The sequence below is a fragment of the Tachypleus tridentatus genome, chromosome 2, assembly GCF_004210375.1.
Source record: "Tachypleus tridentatus isolate NWPU-2018 chromosome 2, ASM421037v1, whole genome shotgun sequence".
Taxonomy (NCBI): domain Eukaryota; kingdom Metazoa; phylum Arthropoda; class Merostomata; order Xiphosura; family Limulidae; genus Tachypleus; species Tachypleus tridentatus.
The window spans coordinates 136,470,458-136,483,122 of record NC_134826.1 but is presented as its reverse complement, the minus strand read 5'-3'; the positions used below and the strand labels follow the sequence as shown (position 1 = coordinate 136,483,122).

At 36.3% G+C, this 12,665-nt stretch overlaps 1 protein-coding gene across 1 annotated transcript in view; it reads right to left on the bottom strand.

The window, feature by feature from the left end:
• LOC143245202 (E3 ubiquitin-protein ligase Rnf220-like) overlaps positions 1-12,665 on the bottom strand; it is a 73,681-nt gene that overhangs the window by 9,511 nt on the left and 51,505 nt on the right. Inside the window, exons 3-10 of the mRNA XM_076491258.1 lie at positions 12,178-12,298; positions 10,566-10,608; positions 9,591-9,656; positions 7,576-7,618; positions 6,366-6,484; positions 2,878-2,956; positions 2,441-2,507; positions 1,116-1,202 (exon numbers count right to left, since the gene is read on the bottom strand). Coding sequence (XP_076347373.1) covers positions 1,116-1,202; positions 2,441-2,507; positions 2,878-2,956; positions 6,366-6,484; positions 7,576-7,618; positions 9,591-9,656; positions 10,566-10,608; positions 12,178-12,298 — 625 coding nt within the window. The remainder of the gene's footprint in view (positions 1-1,115; positions 1,203-2,440; positions 2,508-2,877; positions 2,957-6,365; positions 6,485-7,575; positions 7,619-9,590; positions 9,657-10,565; positions 10,609-12,177; positions 12,299-12,665) is intronic.

The window sequence follows — 12,665 nt, the reverse complement described above, 5'->3', positions numbered from 1 at the left end:
CAGACAACACAATATTATTATAAATGTTTAATCAACCAGACAACACAATAATATTATAAATGTTTAATAAGTTAATCAATTACACCAAACATTGTGATTACAATATCTAATTATATTTTAAATAAAAATCATTGAACAATGATATATTTCAGCCCATTGTATAAAACTATTACAACAAACAAACACAGAATTAATTAGATATATGAACAGTTAAGGAAAATTTATTTGCAAAAAGCAATTAGGCAACAAAACTCATCAGTACTTGTTGGGTTAATAAACATTTACGCTACAACCCATTCTTGAGAAATATCATATTAAGTTGTACTACCATATACAAGTAAGTTATAATCTTATGTGTTAATTTCAAATATTATACAGTGTTACTATTTTACTAGTGAGATGTATTTTTAATTGCAGTATACAAATTGGGCATGAATTTATGTGTTAATTATGTCTCCCCAAAAAGACGTACTGTGTTTCCATTGTTTATTCTTTTTCCTACCACTATTTCTTCTTATTCCGAAAACATTTCAACCGACTATCATTCCTTAGTTTATGGACTAACTGAATTGAAACTTGTTAGGGTTTATACTTTGTTCAAACACATCTTGACGATGTTTTCATTTTATTTTCATTTAGGCCTTTCTAAAGACTTTGTGGTGTCATAGGTAAACTAATCAAAAGAAAATTAATATTTTTCGCTCCTAAGCGGTCAAATGTACCTCAATCAAGATGAATACTTTGAAAAAGTTGAATTTGCTCACTTTTGGGTTTTTGTTTAAAGCATAAATTTTGGGTTTTCTCTTAATTACACGACCATATTTTTAAGCGATTACGCGGGATTTAATACCAAGATACCTCCTTGCAGGTCTAAATTAGTGACACAGTCAGTTTTTGATTTTTCTGTGTTTCACGGTTTTTTCTCATGTTAAAATTAGCTATGTTGGGCTTGCATGGTGGAGAAGCATTGCGAATATTGGTCTCTTTCATTCAAACATTTTTTTTTCTATTATAATACCTTACTGCTACACAATCAGCATTTTTCAAGATTTCATTAGAAAATGAGTGAAACGTTTCTCACTGATTTCAGTGAAACATTCAACTGAAAGACTTACATTAACATCACACTCTTAAGGTCTTGTCCATCGTTGATGTCCAAAGGTTTATTCGAAGAACAAAATATGATGTCAGCTTCTGTGTACCTTGGAAGGAATGTTAAGAAACCATTCTACTTGAAAAATGGTTGTCAAAACCCCATTTTGTAAAACATTTACAGAGTAAAGCTATAAATTAGATTGTAACATCAATAATTATGATATTGTTTTGGAAACCTACAACTAGCCGTCCCTAATTTAGGTGAAGTTAGAAGACAGGTTTTGTTTCATTGACCGTCACATTATAACGCCCCACGGCTGGGACAACGAAATAATTAAAACTGGAAGATAAATAATGTAACCACACAGAAAGAGATGGATTGTATTTTGTAACACCTTTCTTTCAAAGGAGATGGATTGTATTTTGTAACACCTTTCTTTCATGTAGTTTGGTGAGGGTTTGGTTTGTTCTTGAATTTTGCGCAAAGCTACTCGAGGACTATCTGCTCTAGCCATCCCTAATTTAGCAGTATAAAACTAGAAGAAAGGCAGCTAGTCATCGTCACCCTCCGCCAACTCTTGGGCTACTATTTTACCAGTGAATAGTGGGATTAATCGTCACATTATAATGCCTCGCGGCTGAAAGGCCGAGCATGTTTGGTGTGACGGGGATTCGAACCCGTGATTCTCAGATTACGAGTCGAGTGCCTTCACCATCTGGCTACGCCGGGTCGTATTTCTTGGTTACCCTATTTTTAAGTATGGAGAAATACAAGATATTTTTAACAAATAGGAAAAAATAGGTATTTCTGACGCTCCCCTCCTTCATTGACTCATGATGTTTCTCATGAAAAGTATCTTAAGATCCTGGGCTTTTTCCTTGGCTTTTTGCACTGGAAATTGTGATGTCGGGATAACGGTTCTTGGCATGGCCATCTGGCTAGTCAAGTACAATATTGATCTCAGAACATTGTTTTACACAGTGCTATTAACGCTCTGTGAAAAAATATGATTTACTCGGTATCAAAATGAAATTAAAAGATGAAAATTTACTTTAAAATTCTTAAATTGTGTTTTTAAAGCCGTACAAATCTTGAAATAATTTCAGTTGAGTTTCCATTCGTTCTGTAAAATAGTTTTAGTTTTTTATACGTTTTTGTTTACGCTTGTGTTGGAGGCCTCTCAGTGTTACACATACCTGTCAAGCTACTGTGGAATGTAACTGAAACTCACATATTTGAAGTTTCATTTGCTGTAAAAATCTAAGCAATCTTCTGTGTGTGTGTTTTTTTTTAAATATTTATAGCACATTTTACGCACAAATTAGTCTTAGCACAAAAGGATACTGTGGTTGCCCATAGGTGGCAGTGTCATCGTCATCCACATTCAGGTCTTGTTCATCGTCATCTTTACCTGGGAAGTTAAAAAAGTATATATGTAATGATTTTTGTACTTTATATAAAGCTAAAAAAAGTGGAAACCATCACTTTAAAATATAAAACAGCTGCTCGTTCTGAAAATTTCTCCTTTATGATATATTTTAAATTCTGTTTTGTTTTTAATATCTTTGTTTTGTTATTAGAATTGTTTATACGTTCGTTTATAATAAATTATTGTCACAACTGCCTTCCACAGCGTGTTCTAGCATGATGAACTGATTTTATTTATGATGATTTTATTTTCCGGCCGAACACCTTGATACGTATTAGTTATGATGAATAAATGTTTAGAAAAAATAATTAGTTCTTTCTATATGAGAAGAGTATTCTAATGAGTATCTCACCTGCACACTTGTAGTCATGAGAATGTTCGTATCCTTCAACGTTCTCTGTCTTATCTTCCGTGCCATTGGTTATCATGATCTTAAGAAAGAAATCAATAAATATCTCGAAAAAAAATGTGTGTTTTTTTCTAAAATAATGTTATACTAACATCTTCTGTACTTTTATATATTATTAGATTGAACGTATGTGTTTATTTTTATTTCAAACTGGAGGAATTATTTCCGTAGTTTGATGTATGTATCATAAACTAAGCCGATTTGTTACAGAGAATAATTCAACTGTAAATACCTTTTACACACGTAATACTGTAAAATGTGTATCGTTCAAGCGCAAACTGAATTGAACTAAACTAAGCCAGTTATCTATTCAAAATAGTTCGGAGAAATTATGTCAATTTTTTAAACCAATCAGTAAACATCAATTTCAAGTTTTAAGTTTCTTATATGAATAACCTGAAAGCTTTGTTTGTTCGTTTCTTTGTTTTAGAGCAAAACTGCATTGAGCAATCTGCTGCGTCCACTGTGAGGAATCCAATCCCGGATTTTAGCGTTGTAAATCAGCAAATTTACCATAATCCCATCGGGTGACAAATCCACAGTTATAGTGAGTTTAAAGATTAGCTGATGAAAGAATAAATGCAGTTCCTATACACTCATATTTTATATTTGTTTGTTTATTAAATATTTCGACACCCACTAAGGCGTCAGTGCCCAAGGTACTTATTTCGACACCCACTAAGGCGTCAGTGCCCAAGCTACTTATTTCGACACCCACTAAAGCGTCAGTGCCCAAGCTACTTATTTCGACACCCACTAAAGCGTCAGTGCCCAAGCTACTTATTTCGACACCCATTAAGGCGTCAGTGCCCAAGCTACTTATTTCGACACCCACTAAAGCATCAGTGCCCAAGCTACTTATTTCGACACCCACTAAAGCATCAGTGCCCAAGCTACTTATTTCGACACCCATTAAGGCGTCAGTGCCCAAGCTACTTATTTCGACACCCACTAAAGCATCAGTGCCCAAGCTACTTATTTCGACACCCATTAAGGCGTCAGTGCCCAAGCTACTTATTTCGACACCCACTAAGGCATCAGTGCCCAAGCTACTTATTTCGACACCCACTAAGGCGTCAGTGCCCAAGCTACTTATTTCGACACCCACTAAAGGCGTCAGTGCTCAAGCTACTTATTTCGACACCCACTAAAGCATCAGTGCCCAAGCTACTTATTTCGACACCCACTAAGGCGTCAGTGCCCGAGCTACTTATTTCGACACCCACTAAGGCGTCAGTGCCCGAGCTACTTATTTCAACACCCACTAAGGCTTCAGTGCCCAAGCTACTTATTTCGACACCCACTAAGGCGCCAGTGCTCAAGCTACTTATTTCGACACCCACTAAGGCGCCAGTGCTCAAGCTACTTATTTCGACACCCACTAAGGCGCCAGTGCTCAAGCTACTTATTTCAACACCCACTAAGGCGCCAGTGCTCAAGCTACTTATTTCGACACCCACTAAGGCGTCAGTGCTCAAGCTACTTATTTCGACACCCACTAAGGCGTCAGTGCCCAAGCTACTTATTTCGACACCCACTAAGGCGCCAGTGCCCAAGCTACTTATTTCGACACCCACTAAGGCGCCAGTGCTCAAGCTACTTATTTCGACACGCCAGTGCTCACTAAGGCTACTTATTTCGACACCCACGTCAGTGCTCAAGCTACTTATTTCGACACCCACTAAGGCGTCAGTGCTCAAGCTACTTATTTCGACACCCACTAAGGCGTCAGTGCTCGAGCTACTTATTTCGACACCCACTAAGGCGTCAGTGCTCGAGCTACTTATTTCGACACCCACTAAGGCGTCAGTGCCCAAGCTACTTATTTCGACACCCACTAAGGCTTCAGTGCCCAAGCTACTTATTTCGACACCCACTAAGGCGCCAGTGCTCAAGCTACTTATTTCGACACCCACTAAGGCGCCAGTGCTCAAGCTACTTATTTCGACACCCACTAAGGCGCCAGTGCTCAAGCTACTTATTTCGACACCCACTAAGGCGCCAGTGCTCAAGCTACTTATTTCGACACCCACTAAGGCGTCAGTGCTCAAGCTACTTATTTCGACACCCACTAAGGCGTCAGTTCCCAAGCTACTTATTTCGACACCCACTAAGGCGCCAGTGCCCATGCTACTTATTTCGACACCCACTAAGGCGTCAGTGCTCAAGCTACTTATTTCGACACCCACTAAGGCGTCAGTGCTCAAGCTACTTATTTCGACACCCACTAAGGCGTCAATGCCCAAGCTACTTTGGAAAAATTGTCTTCTCTGCTTTCTTCTCGAATAATTTTTCTGCTAAGAGACAAAACAAGAACGAAACAATTATTTTTGAACCTGAAATTCACCTCACACGACACTTAAGCCTAAGACAGCTTAGAACTCACGTACAGTCGTCACTCAGCACTCGCCACCGTTATTTGTCCGGTTCACCTAAGTACAGTTGCTGACTGTTACTCTTATAACACATCCACAATAAAGAGGCACCACAAACGTGGAACCTAACATAGTAATAAGTTAACGCCACGTGATCTTCCAGTGTCCTAGAATTGTATTTCATTACTCTTTTTGTTATTGGCCACTGAACGACTTATACGGTAAATTGGAGAAATATTGAATGTAGTTGTTAATTTGGAGAAGTCTGTAATGAATTACAGAATGTGTTGCATGGCACTTATTAGTTTGTAAGGCTTTAATATGAGTCAGATGATGATTTACAAGGTAGTTCTTAGTTTGAAGGGCTCTAGAATAAATTAGAGAATGCTTTACATGATACTTATTAGTTTGAAAGGCTTAAAAGGAATAAAAAAAAACGCTTTACATGGAAGATATTAGTTTTAAGTTCTCCAGGCTGAATTATAAAATGCTTTACATGATACTCAGTTTGAAGGGCTCAGTAGTAAATTAAAGAATGCTTGACATGACAGTTATTAGTTTTAAGGTCTCCAGGCTGAATTATAAAATGCTTTACATGATACTCAGTTTGAAGAGCTCAGTAGTAAATTAAAGAATGCTTGACATGACAGTTATTAGTTTTAAGGGTTCCAGAATGAATTTAAGAACGTTTTAAGTTTTAGTCGTCAAGTGGAGGTCTGTATAATAAATTACAGAAGGCTTTAGATGGTAGTTAATGTTTCTGAATGGCTCTATACTAATATAAAGAATGTGTTACATACGAGATGCTAGTTTGAAGGGTTCTAGAATGAATTTCATGTTAAAAAAACACAGTTTTATTCATTGTGTTAAATTATAGCAAAAATATCAATATATTACTACTAGATTTCCCTTCCACTAGTGGTTCAGCAGTAACTTTGAAGGTTTATAACGCTAAAAATCGTGTTTCGAAACCCCTGGTGGGCAGAGCACATATAGTCGATTGAGCAAATTTATATTTAACAACAAACAAACAGAATGTTACTACGTTAAACATACGTGATCGGAGATGGAAGTTGACCGCACAGACTGTGTGACCGGAACTCCCTCTGGCTGGTCATTGCACTCCAGACAAAATGTCTTCTCTTTCGTCTTCTTGTTTCCTTTGCACGTTCGTACTAAGAGCAGAATGTTTTGTAGAGAAACATTGTACTTGATAACAAGTCAAAGCTCTCTAAACTACATCATAACTAAAAGTAAGTAAAACTGTATTCATAAGTGAACTGACGAAACTTTTGTATAAAAGCACTTTTACGACAGGACCTATATGAATAGAGAAATAATGTTCCTCAGTCCTTCAGAACACGAAACAGAAATTTACAAGTGAAGAATAACTTATTTTCTCATTTCTGTCCAAAGAGGTCCGTTTTGTTTTTGTTGTTGTTTCTCCCCCTAGAAATGCAAGTCCTTATAATGGTTTGATTGAGGTTTAATACTTCTAAAATGTAAGGTAATTTTTGAAATAAAAAACGTTGTTAAATTTTGATATAATAGATAGCACATCGACCGTACAAACTACAAGTGATAAAGAATCGGTAACCAGCTAGGATAGAAGCAAGTAACTCTTGAAAATTAATTTACTTTTCTTGGCAAATAGCCCACGACTAAAGCTTTCCTTTGAAAGCAATATCAGACTCTTACACGAGGTGTGCTGTGATATCGAGCTGTGTTGGTCCAATTAGAAGCAACCTGTTTCTTACAAATGACACTGCGATATTACTTCGACTTGTTCGGCTATTATCAGGGATAAGGAAACGCTGCAACATTTCTCCGGAAAATTTTATTAAACTACGAGTCACTTCGGTTCCTCGACTTTTCCTCGACTTTATTTTGCATAAATTTCCACCTTTCAACACGACCGCAGCATTTCTCGCAGGTTTAATTTTGAAATTCGCCGGCATGTGTGGCTGATTAAATTTCATGCAGGACCATTTGTTTCCACTCTATAAATTTTACAACTTCCACTTCACACCGACGCAGCTGTCGCAATAAAAAGTTGCTGCTCAGACCAACACGGTATGAAATTCGATTCTTGTTTCCAGGCGAGTACACACTACGACTGCCACAGACCTCACGAGCGCTTTCGCTCTCCTTGGCTCATTAAATTTTAAAACAGGTACGTAAGGAAGAACCTTCCAATACTACGAAATTGGAGATTTAGCTGTGGTCCCCACATATGTAGTGAACACAATAAGATGGCGTTACTTACCTCCGAGTCGGCCGTGACGATTGCGCTGCACCCTTTGGAAAGTCTGTCATACAAAAATAATAATAATGAGAAGTACTTCGAAGCCAATAAAATAAAACACAAATACACATTCACTTGCAGTTCCTTGGATAGTTAAATTAATAAATTAATGTGTGTGCTTTTTTACTACCGATATTTATAAGTCAAAATACGTTATGTTTCCATTTTCAGTTAAACAGTCTAAACCCGATTGGACAGCGGTGAATTTACGCATTTATTGTGTTTGTGTTTTCTTAAAGCGTGTGTTTTCCTACAGCAATGCCACATCGAGCTGTGATGTAATGCGTAGTGTTCCCCACCGGGACAGCGGTAACTCTACAGATTTAAAACTCTAACTCAGGAATTCGATTTTCTTCGGTGGACACACTAGAGCCCAATGGGTATTTCGCAACAATAAACAGTTCTAAGACATTATAATCAGTTTCCCTCCTCAAACATTTTGATAGTTATTTTTACAGTAAGGTTTGTTTATTTTGTATTTCGCGCAAAGCTACACAAGGGCTATCTGCGTTAGCTGTCTCTAATTTAGCATTGTAAGACTTGGGTTACTCTTTTAGCAACTAAAAGCGGGATTGACCGTGACTTTATAATGTCCCTACAGTTTAAAGGAGAGCATGTTTGGTGTGACCGAGATTCGAATCCGCGACCATCATTTTTTTTCAGTAAATGATTAAAGGTCATTTCTTTAGTGTTTTTTACAAAAACAAAACTATCAGTTTTTACATATTTGACCCTTTTCATTTGTATTATTTTTTGGATGAATTTTTTCACCCAAATAATTTCTCAATACGACAAACCATTCTAACTTTGTTGTGTAACTTATACCGTTATAAACACAGATACTTACAGTTTGCTGCTAAGCGCTAAGCTAAAATCAGGGGTTCGATTCCTCTCGGTTGACTCAGCAGATAACCCAATGTGCCTTTGCTATAAGAAAAACACACACACGTAATAAACTATCTGTATTGTGTGACCACGATTACTAGAACCCAGTCTATAGTGTTATAAGCATTTATATTTGTCGCTGAGTCACTGGGAAGAATTGAAATATATATATATATATGTATTTCGTGTAATGTCGTAATGTCTTTTTCTACACAGGTAATGATTGCCTCCAAGTAACACAGCGTCGTGTCTGCGAACTCCCACTGCTAAAAACTAGAGTTTTCAGATTAAACTTCACCAGCACCAAAGCCTACCAGATTTACTCGATTTAAACCAGAAAGGCAGTTATATTACCAGAATTCTACGATTTATAAAAGGTCATTACATTATATTACCAGAATTATGATATTTAGACTTAATCAAAAGTTTATACAGGCCCTGCAAGACTACGTGGTTAAGGCACTCGACCCTTATTTTGAGGGTCGCAGGTTCGAATCCCTGTCACACCAAACATACTCGCAGATAGCTCTCGTGTAGCCTTGCGCGAAATTCAAAAAACAAACAAATAAGATTATGTAATCAGAATTCTAAAGTTTAAACTTGATCGGTAAGCATAGCGGACCAGAATCTTCGATTTAAATTTAATCAACGTATCATTTTACCGTAATTCTGCGATTTGAAATTGACTGGTAACAAAGATAGATTATTAGAATTTCGAGTCTAAAAATTGATTGGCATTATCAAAATTACAAGACTTGAATTACATTGACAGCTTCTGCTACTACGAATTTTGAGACTTATACACCTTTACCATCTAAGATTATTAAAATATTAGTCCCCGATGGCCCAATGATCCGTCATAAGACTTACAACATTAAAAGTCCGATTTCAACACCCATGGTAAGAAGAGCACAGATAGATCAGCCCGTTTTACAATTTGGTGCTTAACAGAAATGAGTTATCAAAATTCTTAGAGAACAATAATGACTAGTATCTTATGTTACCAAATGCCATCATCTGCTCATTTCCGTTTTATAACTTTCTTAGAAACAGAGTGAAACGATTACTTTAAAAAGAAAAACAAATCTTACGTTCCATCGGGAATTCGAGTCTCCTGGAAAGTCTATATTCCTGCTGCACCCGAGAGAAGGTGTTTCCTATGAATTAATAATATACTTTTATAATTTAAAAGTTATACAAGTTCTTATGGGCATCTACCTAAGACTGCAAGAGTCTATAGGCAAGTGAAGCGTACAATTACACGTGTCATATTTTCGTGCAGATCGGAGAAGCTAAAATTTTGAGATTAATTCGAAGAAAAATAAACAACAAAAATTATAAATTACAGGACCGTCATAATATTTTGAAAAAGGTAGGTTCGAAAACAGGATGTGTTACTTCAGTAAGTAAGAAAAGTATATTCTTCATCAAAATATTTCTGTTAACATTACTTTAAAAACATGTGTCTGTATAAGTTCAATTTTTGACAGTCTAATCGTACCACAAAATTGTTGAGACATCTTGTTTCTGAACCTTTCAGTAAGCCATTTTATACATCAATGTAAACATATTGTGATAGCCACATTTTTACCACTCATTTAATATTCTTCCAAACAACAGGGAGTTTTCATTATTTAATATCCTGTTTAACATTCACAAACTGACATTATTTAATATTCTGTTGAACATTCGCAAACTGACATTATTTAATATTCTGTTGAATATTCACAAACTAACATTATTTAATATTTTATTCAACATTAACAAACTGACATTATTTAATGTTTTATTCAATATTCACAAATTCACATTATTTAACACTGTATTGAACATTCACAAATTGACATTATTTAATATTCTGTTGAATATTCACAAACTAACATTATTTAATATTTTATTCAACATTCACAAACTGACATTATTTAATGTTTTATTCAATATTCACAAATTCACATTATTTAACACTGTATTGAACATTCACAAATTGACATTATTTAATATTCTGTTGAACATTCACAAACTGACATTATTTAATATTCTATTGAAAAATAAACTTTTGTACTTACTCGATTTTGTGAATCTTCTTTGTTGGTTGATTTTCTCAGCGCTCTAAGATTAATATTAAAATCAAACATTATTATTTTTTTCTTGTTCTTGTATTCGATAAGAGCACTGAATAATATCGATACATCATGAAAGTTACCCGGAATGACCATTTTATCATCACTCTTGGCCTGGTCTGTTTCTTCGTTAAGGGGCCGGCGTAGCCACGTGGGTTAAGGCGTTCGACTCGTAATCTCGTGGTCGCAGGTTCGAATCCCCGTTGTACCAAACATGCTCGCCCTTTTAGCCGTGGGGGCGTTAACATGTGATGGTCAATCCCACTATTCGTTGTTAAAAATGTAGCCCAAGAATTAGTGGTGATGACTAGCTGCCTTCCCACTAGTCTTACACTGCTAAATTAGGGACGGCTAGCGCAGATAGCCCTTGAGTAGCTTTACACGAAATTCAAAACAAACCAAACAAGTTCTTCGTTAAACTATTTTATATCTTAATCTCTCTTATTTTGTTTTTCTTTTTAGCTATAATTATAATAAATATTGTGCGATTTGTGTTTGTGGCACAAATAAGGCGGATAGGTAAATTTGCTTAGCATTATTAAAAACAATAATAACAGGAAAATTGAAGACACTAAAAGTGTTTCCTGGGTAAAATAAGCTTCATTTTGTGCATTAAAGATGTAATAAAAATGAAAGAGAAAAAAACAAACGATATTATAAAAGTACATTAAATTCCTCAATTAAACTCACTGTATTATGTAGGCCCCGGCATGGCCAGGTGGGTTAAGTCGTTCGACTCGCAATCTGAGGGTCGCGAGTTCGAATCCCCGTCGCACCAAACATGCTCACTCCTTCAGCTGTGATAGCGTTATAATGTGTCGGTAAATCCCACTATTCTTTGGTAAAATTTTAGCCCAAAGAGTTGGCGGTAGGTGATGATGACTAGCTGCCTTCCCTCTAGTCTTACACTGCTAAATTAGGGACGGCTAGCGCAGATAGTCCTCGTGTAACTTTGCGCGAAATTAAAAAAAAAAGATTTTAATTATCACATGTTTATCTCAATATGCCCATATAACCTTCCTTCGAACCCAGAATTTCAACCCTTCCTCAACTTGCATTGCTTAGACATTTTGATGTAATATACATTACCATATATATCTTTTTTCTTTGCTAAAAACTAGTTATAGTTACTCTATTAGACTGTGAACATATTATCTCGTTACATTAATGGATTGTGACATATTACCTGGCTACCTTAGTATACTGTGACATGTCCTCTGCTTACTCTACTAGCACATGACAGGATATCTGATTACATTACCAAACTGTGACATGTTCTCTGGTTACATTACTAGACTTTGACAAGTTCGCTGGTTACATTATCAGACTGTGGCATGTCCTCTGTTTATATTATCAGACTGAAGCGTTTTCTTCATTGGATTTCGTGTCTAATGTTTAACATTTTTGTAACTCTAAAAATAAATGTTTAATAAGCGTGGGAAATTCGAAATACTTTAATGTGAAAGATTGCGATTAACTTCTTAATAATTGTTTATAATATAATCAAAACATGCCCCTAATTCTTTAGGGTGAATAACTAATACGGTTAAAAACGTACTTGCTAGGGTTCTTTAACTTTTCCACCTCTTGCTCAAAGTGCGACAACAGTTCATCGGAAATGATGGTCACTCCACACACTGGACAGCATGTCGTTTGACCGTCTATCTTCTGGTTTAGCCCTAAAAAAAGTTTAAACACGTGCCATTTAACCCTCTTTCTTGTTAATAATAACTTGACAAATTCTCTGTAGCCTCAGAAACCAAACTTGAGACGTCATAATATTTAACCAAATGGCCCGGCATGGCTAGGTGGGTTAATCTGAGGGTCGAATCCTTGTCGCACCAAACATGCTCGCCCTTTCAGCAATGGTGGCGTTATAATATGACGTTCAATCCCACTATTCGTTGGTAAAAGAGTAGCCCAAGAGTTGGCGGTGAGTGGTGATGGCTGCCTTCCCTCTAGACTTACACCGCTAAATTAGGGACGGCTAGTACAGATAGCCCTCGTGTAGCTTCGCGCGAAATTCAAAAACAAAACTAAACCAAC